Source organism: Ipomoea triloba, chromosome 14, assembly GCF_003576645.1.
Source record: "Ipomoea triloba cultivar NCNSP0323 chromosome 14, ASM357664v1".
Classification (NCBI taxonomy): domain Eukaryota; kingdom Viridiplantae; phylum Streptophyta; class Magnoliopsida; order Solanales; family Convolvulaceae; genus Ipomoea; species Ipomoea triloba.
This window is the reverse complement of record NC_044929.1, coordinates 20,821,991-20,836,341: the sequence shown is the minus strand read 5'-3', so window position 1 is coordinate 20,836,341 and position 14,351 is coordinate 20,821,991. Positions and strand designations below refer to the sequence as shown.

At 34.8% G+C, this 14,351-nt stretch overlaps 2 protein-coding genes across 2 annotated transcripts; one reads left to right on the top strand and one right to left on the bottom strand.

Moving 5' to 3' along the window:
- Positions 1-190: 190 nt before the first annotated feature.
- On the bottom strand, positions 191-3,049 carry LOC116005250 (inositol 3-kinase-like). Its single transcript, XM_031245513.1, has 2 exons — positions 1,892-3,049; positions 191-712 (listed from the first exon to the last, which is right to left on the bottom strand). Exons 1-2 carry the CDS (start codon positions 2,732-2,734, stop codon positions 440-442), a joined length of 1,116 nt encoding a protein of 371 aa, XP_031101373.1. The 5' UTR covers positions 2,735-3,049; the 3' UTR covers positions 191-439.
- A 1,039-nt stretch (positions 3,050-4,088) lies between these two features.
- LOC116004596 (pentatricopeptide repeat-containing protein At2g17140-like) lies at positions 4,089-8,510 on the top strand. Its single transcript, XM_031244710.1, is given in 4 exon segments — positions 4,089-4,333; positions 4,996-7,666; positions 7,854-7,914; positions 7,916-8,510. Coding segments are annotated over 3 exon segments (2,652 nt in total). The 5' UTR covers positions 4,089-4,333; positions 4,996-5,174; the 3' UTR covers positions 8,015-8,510.
- Positions 8,511-14,351: the final 5,841 nt, after the last annotated feature.

The following is a 14,351-nucleotide window of genomic DNA, read 5'->3' as shown; positions in this document are numbered from 1 at the left end:
TTAATCTTGCACAAGATTTTTTGTAACAGCCTAAGCTGACAAGCCACCTCATGCATGAGCTTGACTCTAATATCAAATTGAAACATGTGTTCTATCTCAACTAAAAACCTAAGTTGATAGTTAGATTGCATATTTATATTTATATATTATATTATTATATGCTCAACGGAAGGAACAATTGGTATAAATATATAACTTGTATAAATACTTAATAGTATGATATAGAACTTGTATAAATAGTCAATACATTGTAACCTAAATATCGAAGCAAAATTCTGCAGACTAAGATGGAAACATCAAACATCTTCTCATCAATTAAACAACAGTTTTGGAAATTATGGAGGTGAAAAAATATATATAAGAAGAGAACATAAAGTCTAAATTCTCTATTTATTCAGAATGACATTTCATGGGTGTGGGGCAAAAAAAACTCCTAAAATCACTGTTTATTTTGAACCGAATTAATGGGGGGTTCTTCACAGACAGAATGAAGCAGTAATCTCTGCTGATCACTGCACTTTGGTCTGGGAGAGTTTGGCCATTCATGGAGACAGTATGGAGCCATTACTGTTCTCACTGCATCAAGAACTCTAAAAAATTCTTCATCATCATCATCATCATCCCGCTTTTCATCGCTGTCATCATCATCATCCCGCTTTTCATGGCTGCCGAAATGGTGCACCCTCCTCCTCTCCACTTCTGCCTTCACTCTCTGTCAAGAAAATTCATGCCGTGAGACTGTGAAGAGCAAAAAACGGTATGCAAGAAGGCGTTAATAGAATCAGCAAAACCGCCATTCTATAGGGATACTGCACATATACATTTTATATATTACAGACTCGTCTCCATATAGGAGGATGGAGTGTGTAATATAGAGTCTGATTTCTATCGGAGTCGAGCAAATTGCCAAAGTGGCATCTTTACCATAGCCTTACAACTTACACACTTCTAAGGGTGCGTTTGGTTCGCACATGGGAATCGGAATCGGAATGGGTATCAAATACTTGGTAAGGGTAATGGGTTTTGGTGAAAGTATTTAGCATGTTTGGTAGTTGGGTGGAATGGGAATGATTATTAATAGTTGGGAAGGAAATGATGAAGGAAGATGAAACCCTTATTTAATAAGGGTATGGGTTTTGCCATTAATGGGGTATTCCAAACCCATAGTAGCATTCACAAAACCTATCAACCAAACACTAACAATCACTTTGATACCCATACCTTATGCCTAAACCCCCCAACCAAACACACCCTAAGTTCTAACGATCATATATGGAGTAGAAGAACATCCACTTTACAAACAAACTAATAACACAAGTGTTCAACGAGGCCATCGGAAAGCTATAAATGTGTAGAGCAACAAGGCAGAGAAATCACAGATCATACTAATTGCCCGCATCAATACTTTCCATCAAGTGCAATTGACATATTCAGATACAGAACAACAAAACAATTAACCCGAAATAGTTCAGAGCGTGCTAATGTATCCAGTTTATAGCAATTCTTATGCTTCCTAAATCCTTTCCATTCTCTAACAATGCAAAATTCAGGTCAAGAAAACCGCTATCTCCTCGATTCAATTCCTCAGCTAAAACTATTCAACTTAAATCTAGTCTGCAACAGTGCAACACAGTTCATAAAACAGACAAATTTTATCAGTATTATTATTTGATTCATTAAGTTTCCCTGCTTATGTCAGACTAATCCTAAGCCTCGGAACCCTAGTCAAATCCACTTCAGTAGGTAAATTGCGAGTCCCTGTGAATCCCTAGGTTACCACCGCTGGGCTAAAACACACCATTTAAAGGTACTTAAAAGAGTATAATTAGCACTGGAGAATTGTTTTTTCATGTTCATGGAACTCTAATTTCTAAGCAGCATTCATACGAACCTGTAAAAGCTGAGAATCGAATTTGGAATGCCCCATTTGCCTGACTGTGAGCGAACCGAAGAAGTTCCCCAGCAATGCAGAATCAGGTAGGGTTAATCCATGAGCAATTCCGGCTACTAATCCGGCCAGAAAGCTGTCCCCGGCTCCGGTCGGATCCACTTGAATAGTCGGAAAAGGTGCGATCTTTAGCTCTGTGTTCTCGGTAAACACCGTGCAGCCCTCGTTTCCGTTGGTCACCAGAATACGACACCGTTTTCTCGCCTCCTCTACGTCCACATACAGCGCCTCGTCCGACGAGGCCTTCAAAAACCCTATTCTAGGTAGTAAATGGAAGAATCCGGTTTGCTTCAAGTCGACGTGATTTACAGTTCCGTCCGCCGGATCGAAGATCCGAATTAGGGCTTGGATGTCGACGAACACCGTCTCGCAGATACCGATCATTTTCTCGAGCGTTTCCGGCAGAATCTCCCCGCCTACGCCGACGGCCAACCCGAAATCGAACTCCGAGTCGGGGAGATCCGACGCGGCAATCGGGTCACACGCCCGGACCCGCTTGAGAACCCGATCCCGGCGCTTGATTTCCGACGAGAAATGCGCGTGGAAGAGAGTGGTTTGGGAGGAAGAGCAAACAATCGGGCGGTGGCTAACGGAGTACGCGAAATCAGGGCCCACCTTAGACACGTAGCGGCAGTCAACGTCGAAGCCGTCGAGCACGGCGGAGATGAAGGAGGCAGCGCCGCCGAGGGACTCAGCAATGACGCCGCCGTCTTTGATCAGAACATCGTGGCAGCAATTCCCGACGACTAGGCAGGAGCGGCGAGCGGGGGGCGTTTCTCCGACCATGTTTAATGTTTAAGGGCGGAGAAAGCGACGTTATCGGATCATCGGCGATAATAATGATAATATGGGCACACCACAGAGGACACCAAAAGTAAAAGCCATGACAGCAAAGAGAAGAAGATGAAGACAAAGCACAAAGCAGAGTATGTAATCGTGTCAACCCATTAGACGCACACGCCACCGCAATTCTGAAATTCAAAAACTCGAATCTGATTCTTGGATTCCAGATGGGTGGCCGGAACAGAACGGCCGGTAACGCATTCAAAACCTAACACTGCCAAACTTATTATGTAAGATAGGTAAGAATCTTAATTCAAACTCGCACCAAAAGCTAACACTGCCAAAAAATTTTAATTTTATTTTTCAAAAAAATTTTAATTTAAAAAAAGTAACAAAAAACTCGTGATTTTCTATGATTCCTAAAATTAGAATCTTTACCTCTCTAATTCCATAATTTCTTATTTAACAATATTACACAAGTTTGTCTTTAAAAAAAAACAATATTACAAAAGTAGCTTTTTTTTTTTTTTTTTTTTAGAATCTTAGTTGAATGCATTAAATTAAAATTTTGAATACCTTAAAAAAAAATCGATCATTGATGAAAGTACTCATTCAACACCAACCTTAACGGGAAGAAGATAAATTGTGAAATGTGTTTCAATTGGTCTATAAATCTCTAAATATTTGCACCTAGTGCCTACAAACAATCCAAATTGATGCCTTTTGGGTCGTTAACAAAACATTTTGAATTGGGCGATTAATTGAACAATTATGGAAAATTTTAAAGTGGACCATGATTGGACCACAAAAAAATACATTTTAATATACTTCGTACTAAACTTACATTATTTGTATATTGAATGTACATTATATAAAATAATAATGCAATTTTTTGAATACAAGATATATTTTTAATATATTAAAAATATATTATTTGTGTACTGAATATACATTATTTAATAATATGTAAAATAATGTACTTTTTATTTGTGATCCAATAATGATTGAATAATATTCTATGGACCATGATTTACACAGTTGTGAGACCACAAATAAAAAGTACAGTATCTAATCTAACAAATAATATAAAAGTCAATATTGTTAGGGTTTTAATAGAAATTTTAATAGAAATGAAAAATATGTTCGCGTAATATTGTGTGATAATAAATTGTATTTTGTGTTCTTTATATTGTACAAATATCCAATGCTGTATTGGTTTCATTCTGCCAAAGCCCAATAACCCATGCCCATCTAAATATCTAATAGCCCAAATGCACAATACAAAATAGAAAGTAAAAAATGCATAACTCTAAATTCCCTTTAAAAAAAAAAAAAAAAAAACTCTAAATTCCCAAATCCCTAATCCCAAAAATTCTGCCAGAAAAAATTCATTCCCTAATCGATGGTTCTCCGGTTTGCTTTTCCTTCTGCAGTTCTGCTTTTCCGGTCTCCACGACGCACGACGTTCTCCAGTTCTCCGATTCTGCTCGGCGCACGGCGGTTCTCCGGTTTTGCCCGACGCAGTGACGCACGACGCCACGACGGTCCTCCGGCCTCGCTCTACAGCCTCGCCCCAGACGCCCCTCAGCCAATCACTCTAAGGTAATTTTTTATTTTTACAGTGTGTTTTTTAAATATTTGGATAGTGTGTTTGAAATATTTTTTGTACTGTGTGTTCGAAATATTTGGAATTAGTGAATTACGTAGTATTTTAAGTATTAAATGTTCTTTTATTCAAATATGCTAACTAATACAAATTTAATTATCAATTTACTTGATCTCCTTTGTTAATTTGCCTTTATTTTCATTTTTAAGGGATTTAGAAAGCTCTTTAGATGAATTACAATTAGAGTGATTGGAATACTAAACTGCTCATATATATAATAGAAATTTTAACTGGAAAAGTAAGAACTCAGTAAGAAGTATGTCAGGATATAATGAAAGTGATCTAACTTTTTCATTTTCACTACTCTCCTAAAGGCACAGTTGAAATTTGCAAGTTACTAACCACTCAAAAAAGAACTGAAATTAGCAAAATTTCCAGCTTTTATGACCACTTTGCTAGGCAGTTGGAAAAACTCATTACCTTAGAAGAACTCATTACCTTAGGGAGGGAAGTTGTTTCTATGTCAGACTATAAATAATGACTTATCATTCCATTGAACTTTGTTGTAAATGTTCCTAATTATGATTAATGAATTTGCTTTTCAAAAAACTGAGAAATGGCATGACGTACTTAATGACTTAATTTCATGGGTTGGCAGCAAGCATGCTGCACTGTACTGCAGGCATCCCATTTTCGTTTTTACTCTATAAAATCTGCAATTATGAAGTATATTTCCATGAATTCCATCTCTCGACTTCAGAGTCTGAGGTCACTCGCAAGTCTCAACTACTGAACACAAATACAGGTATAGATATGGCTATGGTTATGGATTGATTTATGGATCAAGTCAAAACGCTCACTAAGGCTCTCATCAAGAATTCAAACAACCCCAAACTAGCATGGCTACTCTTCAAGCGCTCTCTCTCTGCTCCCAATCCTCCCCCTTTCCAATCAATCCCTCCCATCACCCGTATCCTCATTCGCGCCAATATGTTCCCCCAACTCCACGCTCTCCATCATTTCCTCCTCTCCCAACCCCCCCACGCCTCACTTCCTACTTTATTCACCGTCGTCAAAATCGTAGCCAAGTCCGGTCACATCGACCACGCTTTTTCTCTCTTCCAGTCTATCCGCACGCTCTTCCCCGATCGACCCCCATTGGTTTCACTTTACAATTTGCTCATCCAAACTTCTCTTAAGCAGAACCGTCAAAATTCTGCATCTTGGTTGTATAAAGATTTGACTTTTGCCGGGGTTTCTCCAGAGACTTACACTTTCAACCTTCTGATCTCTGGTCTCTGTGATTCTGGTCGCTTACAGGATGCTCGCAAGTTGTTTGACAAAATGAGTGACAAAGGATGTGAGCCTAATGAATATACTTTTGGCATTTTGATCCGAGGGTATTGTTTATCCGGAATTGCTTGTGAAGGTTTGGAACTTTTGGACTTAATGAAGAAGATGGGTCTTTGTCCTAATATGATTGTATACAATACTTTGATTTCCACGTTTTGTAAGGAAGGTAAAGTGAAAGAAGCTGAGAGACTAGTGCAGAGTATGAGAGAGGAGGATGGGCTTGTTCCTGATATTGTAACCTTCAATTCAAGGATTTCAGCTCTTTGTGACTTAGGGAAGGTTCCGGAGGCTTCAAGGATCTTCATGGATATGCAGGTAGATGAGGAGTATGGGTTGCCAAGGCCCAATATCATAACATTTAATGTGATGTTGGAAGGATTTTGCAAGGAAGGAATGTTGGAGGAAGCAAAATCCTTGGTTGAGTCAATGAAGAAACTTGGTTTGTTCTCTGATGTGAGGAGTTATAATATTTGGCTATTAGGGCTAATGAGGAACGCAAAGATGTTGGAGGCTCAATCTCTTTTAACAGAAATGGTGGACAAAGGAATAGAACCAAGTATATATTCATATAACATTGTGATAGATGGTCTTTGCAAGAATGGAATGGTTGCTGATGCTGGATTGTTGATGGGTTTATTGAAATTTACTGGAATCTCCCCAGACACAGTCACTTACACTACTCTACTCCATGCCTACTGCATAAAAGGTAAAGTTAATGAGGCAAACAATATTCTTAATGACATGATGAACAGTGGCTGTACTCCTAATACTTACACCTGTAATACCCTGTTGCATAGTCTGTGGAAAGAAGGTAAGGTATCAGAAGCAGAGAAGTTGCTGCAAAAGATGAATGAAAGGGGTTACCCTTTGGATAGTGTGAGTTGTAACATCATGATTGATGGTATTTCTAAAACTGGCAAGGTGGACAAAGCAGTTGAAATCATTGGGGAAATGTGGACTCATGGAAGTGCTGCCCTTGGCAATTTAGGAAATTTATTTCTTGGCTTGGTGGATGGGGGTAATGATCAGAAGAAGTGCTTGCCTGATTTGATCACTTATTCAACCATTATCAATTCCTTATGCAAGGATGGGAGACTAGGTGAAGCCAAGAAGAAATTTGTTGAGATGATGGAAAGAAAATTGTTTCCTGATTCAATTGTTTACAATACTATTTTGCATCACTTGTGTAACAGGGGTAAAATAGCTTATGCATTTCAGGTTCTAAAGGACATGGAGAAAAAGGGCTGCAAGAAGAGCTTGCAAACTTACAACTCTCTGATCCTTGTGTTGGGATCCAAAAAACAAATATTTGAAATGTCTGGCCTGATGGATGAAATGAGAGAAAGAGGGATTTTTCCAAATGTTTACACCTACAATATTATGATTCAATGTCTATGTGAAGAAGGAAGAACTGAAGAAGCCACTTTTCTTTTAGAAGAAATGCTGCAGAAAGGAACACTACCTAATACGTATACCTTTGAATTATTAATTAAAACATACTGCAGGATTGGAGAGTTCAGACCAGCACAAGAGTTGTTTGAAATTTCCCTAAGTATCTGTGGCCACAGAGAAACTCTTTATAGAATAATGTTTAATGAGTTGCTTGCTGGAGGAGAAATCATGGAGGCTAAGTTATTATTTGAAACTGCTTTAGATAGATGTTTTGACGTGGGTGGCTTCCTTTACAAAGATCTTATTGACAGACTGTGCAAGGGCGATAATTTGGAAATTGCTCGTGATGTTTTGAAGAGGATGATGAGTTCTATATATGGGTTTGATCCTGCATCATTTATGCCAGTTATTGATGGTTTACGTAGGATGGGAAATAAGCGTGAATCTAATGAACTTGCTGACCATATGCTCGAGATGGTTTCCACAGGTAAGGTGGGAAGCAAGGCGTACCAAAATTATATGGAGTTAAATCACGAGAGACAAAATAAGTATGGAACAACTGACTGGCAGAAAATTGTGCACAGGTATGGTTTCTTTTATTTCTCCCCGGCCTCTTTCTGTTCTCTTTGCTTTTAAGTTTGAATGATCGTTGCATTCTATTATTTCAAAACACTATAGTGCAAAAGTTATCTATTAAGTACTTGTGTGTATCACTGGCTCCTTCAATTCATTTCACGTAATCTTAATACTGTGCCCTATCTATCTGTACAGAGATGATGGCAGTGCAATCGCCATGAGAAGCTTGAAGCGGGTACTTAATGGGTGGGGTCAAGGGATGTATATATAGTTTTCAAGCCCAAAAGGATGAGATTTTGGATAATTGGTGTTGGTTGAAGCTTAAAGTTAGTATTTTTGAGTCAATTGCCATTTGATTGGAAGAGTGTTAAAGCAGCAGAAAGTTGCAATAATTTTGACTATGAAAAGCATCATCAAGTCTTGAAACTATGATATTCAAAATCTACAGATGCATGAAACTTGAAGAACATAAGCTCCCAATTTATTGTCATATTTCATAAAAAAGAAGCTAACCCTGGCAGACCAATTTAATGTTAGGTATATACATATCATTTTCATTTGTAAGTGATCAAAGAGGAGAAAGTCTTCATATATGTATATCTACAATTCAAAGTCACAATAGCTGATGTAGGACAAGAGAAACGATGCCAACAAGGGACAAAAAAAGAAAAAAACTCTCAAAGAACCCAATTAACTGTGAAACTTTCAAATTGTATTCAGAAACTAACCATGCATGTTTATAATTTTTGCAACTTTTCAACTTTTTCTAGTTTTCTATTTAAATAGGCTTTGTAATAAATTGTATGTCAAGCACTTTGTGTTCAAATGACATGTAGTGACTCTTTTATATGAGAGGTTATGTGTAGTGACTCTTTTATATGAGAGGTTATGAAATTGAGCCTCAGTGGAGGCATTATTAGCTCTTTGTGCTTTATGTATAATGTAATAGAGTCAATACTACTCAAAAAATAACACCAAAACTCTGTCTCTTAGGCATCTTGCATGTGAACATTTTTCTGCAAGTATGGAAGTACAAATAACATTAGTATAATAGTATGTATGGGCATTGAAGACGCCATACTGCACTATCACAACACTAGGGGGTCGTTTACTTCATTTTTCTGTTTTTCCATTTCTCCATTCCTACAGTTTTCCATTTCTCCAGTTTTCCAAATTTCATTCTTCATTTCTTCAATTTTCTGAATTTATTTTACAAGTTCAACTTTGAAATAAAAATAAATTCAATACAGTAATACTAAATGTGTAAAATGTTACAAAAATCAATAAACACATATTACTAAATAAATTATAGCTATTTTATTCATGTTAGAGCTTAGTTTGATTACGAACAAAATACGGAAAACCTCATTGGTTACAATCATTCATATAGTTTTTGTACATTTCTACCACAAAGACAATAATAATAATAATAATAATAATAATAATAATAATAATAATAATAATAATTTTTCCAATTTTCCATCTCCATTCATCTATTTTTCCAGTTTTTTAATTTTGATTCCTCATTCCTCTAAGTTTTTTTTATTTTTTTATATTTTAATTTATCTCTCTCTCTCATCTAACCTAATTTTTTCAATGTCCATTTTTTCGTTATATTTTTTAATACATCATGCTATAAAAGTTGTATTATACAATATTTTAGATAAACATACTCCTACCGTTATAACTTCCGTTATCTTTTCCACTATTGTTACCATGAACCTGCATTGACCATATATAATTTATTTTTTCAATAATAATAATAATATAATAATAATAATAATAATAGTAAATCTGTGAGGATGTTAAATAATAATAATAATAATAATATAATAATAATAATAATAATAAAACATACCCTTCATTTATGTCCATTTTTCCGTTATATTTTGTAATACATTATGCTACAAGAGTTGTACTATACAATATTTTAGACAAACATATTCTTACCATTATAACTTCCGTTATATTTTTCACTATTGTTACCATTAACATGCATTGACCATATATAATTTGTTTTTTCAATAATAATAATAATAATAATAATAGTAAATCTGTGAGGATGTTAAATAATAATAATAAAGAAGAGAAGATGTGCGCATAAGCCATAAGAAGAGGAAAGTGAAGAAGTAATGAAAATCAAAAGCTACAGCAAAATAAGCACCCTGCAAGAATCGAACAGAGGACCTCAAGCAATATGTTACTGTTCACCCGTGCTTCCTCCGTTCTCCCATTTGGAGATAGCCAAAAAAGTGTTCTCCAAATTTGTACATGAGGTTGGAGAATGGAGAAGAGTTAGGTCATTGGAGAGATTGTTTTAGTAAACAACTTTTTCATTTTCCATTCTTCTACTCCTCCAATTTTCTGTTTTTCCAGAAAATTTTTCATTTTAGTAAACAACCCCTAGATCTCCATTACTCAAAAGCTCAGTACTTGCTTGTATGTCTTTCAAATAAATGAAATAATGAAAAGTTTACATTATATTGTGCCATATTACAATTATAAGTCCATCCCATAAAGGGATAGGGATGGGCTTGCTCTAAACTATGTATAGGAGTCATAGAGCTTATAGTTTCTAGGCTCATAGCAAAATTAGCATCCAAATGGGGAAGCAACAGAAATAGATCAATACAATAATGCAAGCAAATAATTGAAATAGATGCAAAAGGCCCTCCACCAAACAAAACCAATCTTCATCATGAATTCCTCACAAGTCACAACCTTGATGAAGTACAAAGAGGGAAAAAACAAATAAGAAAATTATAAGTAGAGTAAGTACCCAAAACGGTTTATCGACTATAGTATAATTCACAAATATGTCCTCGACTATCAAGTTTAGCAAATTAAGTTCTTAATGATTCAATCCATGCTCAATAAGGTCCTCAGCTATTCAGTTCTTATTCAATAAGGTTATCAACGAATGATTGATTTGTAAATTATTGAGTAAAAATTGAATAGTTGAGAACTTAATTGGTAAAATTGATAGTCGATGACTAATTTGTGAATTATGGCATAATCGAGGTACTATTTTTGGGTGTTTACTATTATAAGTATTTAGATCATTTTGAATCAACAAAATCACCAATGAGAAAATTCAATATGGAGCGGTAGGCAATTTGTCGATGAGCTTTTAACCGAGTTAATTAAAAAAGAGATTATGTATTCATTCGACCGGTAACTAGAATACCATGAATTGTTTTACTTTTAAAAATGTGTGAATTAGGTTTCAATTTTTTTATCAACCAAATAATATTTCAATTTTAATTCAATGAGTGTTTTAACCTACCAAGTTGCAAAGATCCAACCAATTAATCAAAAGTCTGACCCATTAATAAAAAATTCAACCCGTCTCACGAATTGAAATTCGTGAGACGGTTTGACACAAATGTTACCTTTAAATGAATGCCTAATTGAAATGGGGGGATGGATCCCCTTGAATGATATTTTGCAGTATCGACTGCATCATATCCATTAGAGAACAATTAGATAATGACAAATTGCTCAACGACTAGTTCATTTGTTTTGGTTAATCAGTCAAATGAATGAAGATTCACAAATTAAAAGTGATGTTTCTAAAGAACCCAATAGATTCCTAATTTGAATTAGGGGATTTCTTGAATTGATTCTTGTATGAGACTTGATATTCTGCACTATAGAATGCATTAATTAGAGAATAATTGGATAATGACAAAATGCTCAACAAGTGACATCCCCTACTCCTATTAAGAAAAAAAAAAATGTATGAATAGGCCTCGAAAGGAGTAATTTAAGTAACTGGAAAGTGACATCACTTATTTTTATTAAGAAAAAAAATGTATGAATAGGTCCCGTAAGGAGTAATCAAGTGGGTGGAAAGCGACATTCCTTACTTCTATTAAGAAAAAAAAGGGTATGAATAAGGTCCCGTAAGGAGTAATTAAGTGAGTGAAACATGATTATTATACATAAATGTCACGAGTTTGATTCTTGTCAAACATCTTTTTGGTCGAGTCAATTGTATATAATCTTCGTAGTGTGGTTTATGTTTTACAGGCTATTACACAAAATAAAAAAGATTAGAGAAATAATTAATAATATTTTGCCTACACAAATTTAACTCACTGATTCAATAGACAGTATTTGAGACAAGAGCAAAATTTAACAGCGTCAATATAAATTCAACTTTTTGAGGCAAGAATTAAGGATCTTCTTAATGATATTTTGCACTATTCATTGGGTCCATTTGAAAACAATTGGACAATGACAAAATAAGCAAATGATTAAACGGCACCCCTTATATCTATTCAACCAAAATCAAAATCATAACAACTGAGTCTGGATTGTTTGGGGGATTCATAATTATTCTTTTTTTTTTTTTTTTTTACCTCTGGAAATCATAAATTTGATTCTTTCTAATACACTTTCGATTAAATTCGTCGCATAATATCATTTATTATGTAAAAAAAAAAAATTACCTTATGCACACTCTTTGATAATGACTACTGTTTCTCACCATCCAAATATACCTTGTGACGGCTGCGCCTTTTTGTGCAGTCGGTGTGACTGCTTGAAATATGCACCACTAGTGTTAATGAAATGCACTAATAGGGTTAGGAAAACACACAGCAATGAAATACACAAAACACACACACACCCAAAATAATGCACCATAACTCTCCACACCTAATTGTGCATTTTATGCATGGTGCGTTTTTTGGTGATGCTTACCTAATGGTACATATTTGTGTTGTGCATTTCCTAACATTGTGTGGTGCATATTTGCATAACTATTGGTGCGGTCGCACTGACCGCACGTTAAGGCGCGGCCACACCTGAACTCTACTCTCTCTCTCTCTCTCTCTCTCTCTCTCTCTCTATATATATATATATATATAAATATATATATATATATATATATATATATATATATATATATATATATATATATATATATATATATATATATAATGAAAAAAAATTAGCAAGGTCGAGCCGACCGGATTAACTCAATCGATTGAAATGAACGAGTTGACTTGCAAATTCTCAATAGTTAATGATTAAATGTGATTGACTTTAATATTGAAGACCAACGGTTATGAAAAAAATGAACTGTCAATAATATAATTTCCTTTAGTGAAATTAATTTTTTTTAAAACACTAACTTACTTTCACAAAATTATTGCAAGGCACAGTAACTACTAATAAGTAGTAATAATCGGTTATAGTCAAGTTGGTCATACATTTGACTTAATAATCACAAGCTAGGTTTCAAATTTGATTGTTCATGGGAGCTATTTATTGGCCTTATTGATTGAACTGGTTAGTTATATGCAATCTAAGTTAGTTCAGGTTTCATTACTAGTGCACCTTCAGGAATATATGACAACTTAATAACAAGACTAGCTACCTTCAGGAATATATGCTAACTTAATAACAAGATAAGGTAAAGACGGATGAATGAAGTAAATTGGTGGAGACGGATGGACTGATTATCCATTCTACAAACCTGGCCTCAGCTCCATTATTCTTGTCTCGATCTAATCAAATCAAATCCAATTTGAGGCAATAAAATGATGAGTATGTTAAAACTGTAATATTGTTAAGATGGAACAATATATATAATCTTCACATAATAATCATATGAACCTGCAGATTGGGAATATATATAGGAGGATTTGTGAAAAAAAAAACCTAATATTGAGGAAGTAATTAAGTAACGTACAGATGTGGCGATTCGGCGGCGGAATTGAAAGAGATGTATGGGATGGGGTGGCTTATCGGAGAAGTAATTGATGATGAGAGAGCCAAGGAGTGAAGTTTCCAGTTTCGTCCAAAACTTGTTTACGACAGTAAAGTGGGATGGAGCTGAGGAGTACAATCAAATTAAACTAACACAGCGAGCTGAGAGAGAGAGGCCTCCATTCTTAACTCATCCGAAATGGATCTAATGAGGTTAATTGGTTATCGATTGAATGTGTTTAATTTGTGGACGGCCGATGATGTGATAATTATTATTATGGCCGGGAAACTTCTTACATTCAGTACGGGGAAGAATATGATGCTTCTTTTCTTGTTTTTGGAATAGAAGCTGCAGTGCAGTGTTAATAAGCTATTCATTCCTTGCTAGCTTCTTGCTTTACTTAATTCCATCCCATTCTTCTTGCATGCCTTGCATACCACGCAAATACCAATACAGATACATACATATATATACATGTTGCCAATATAATATATAATACATAAATGCACGTATAATCTTACTATTGCTTTAAACCAATTTTGGTGAAACACATATTTCAATTAATTTTTTATATATAGAGAAAATATGGGATTAGATCACATTTTCATTGATCAAAGCATGTGAAAAGATTATCCCTTTAATTTCGATCAACATGTGAATCACATACAATAAAGTCTTTACCTTTATAAATTATACTAGTTTTATACGCGCACTGCGCGTATGAGTTAATGCCCAATGTTTATATTTAAATAAATATTTGAAAGTATATCAATGCAAGATTATATAGTAGAAGTTTATACATGTGTAATTGAATGTCGAATTTCATTATTTAAATATCTAACTCAAAATATATGAATACAAGATAATATAGAAAATTCATTATAATTATTACTAAAATAAATGTTTGCAACCTTGTAAAATCGATAGTCTAAATATTTGGTCTAAAAATGATAGTCTAAATAAATACTACTTTT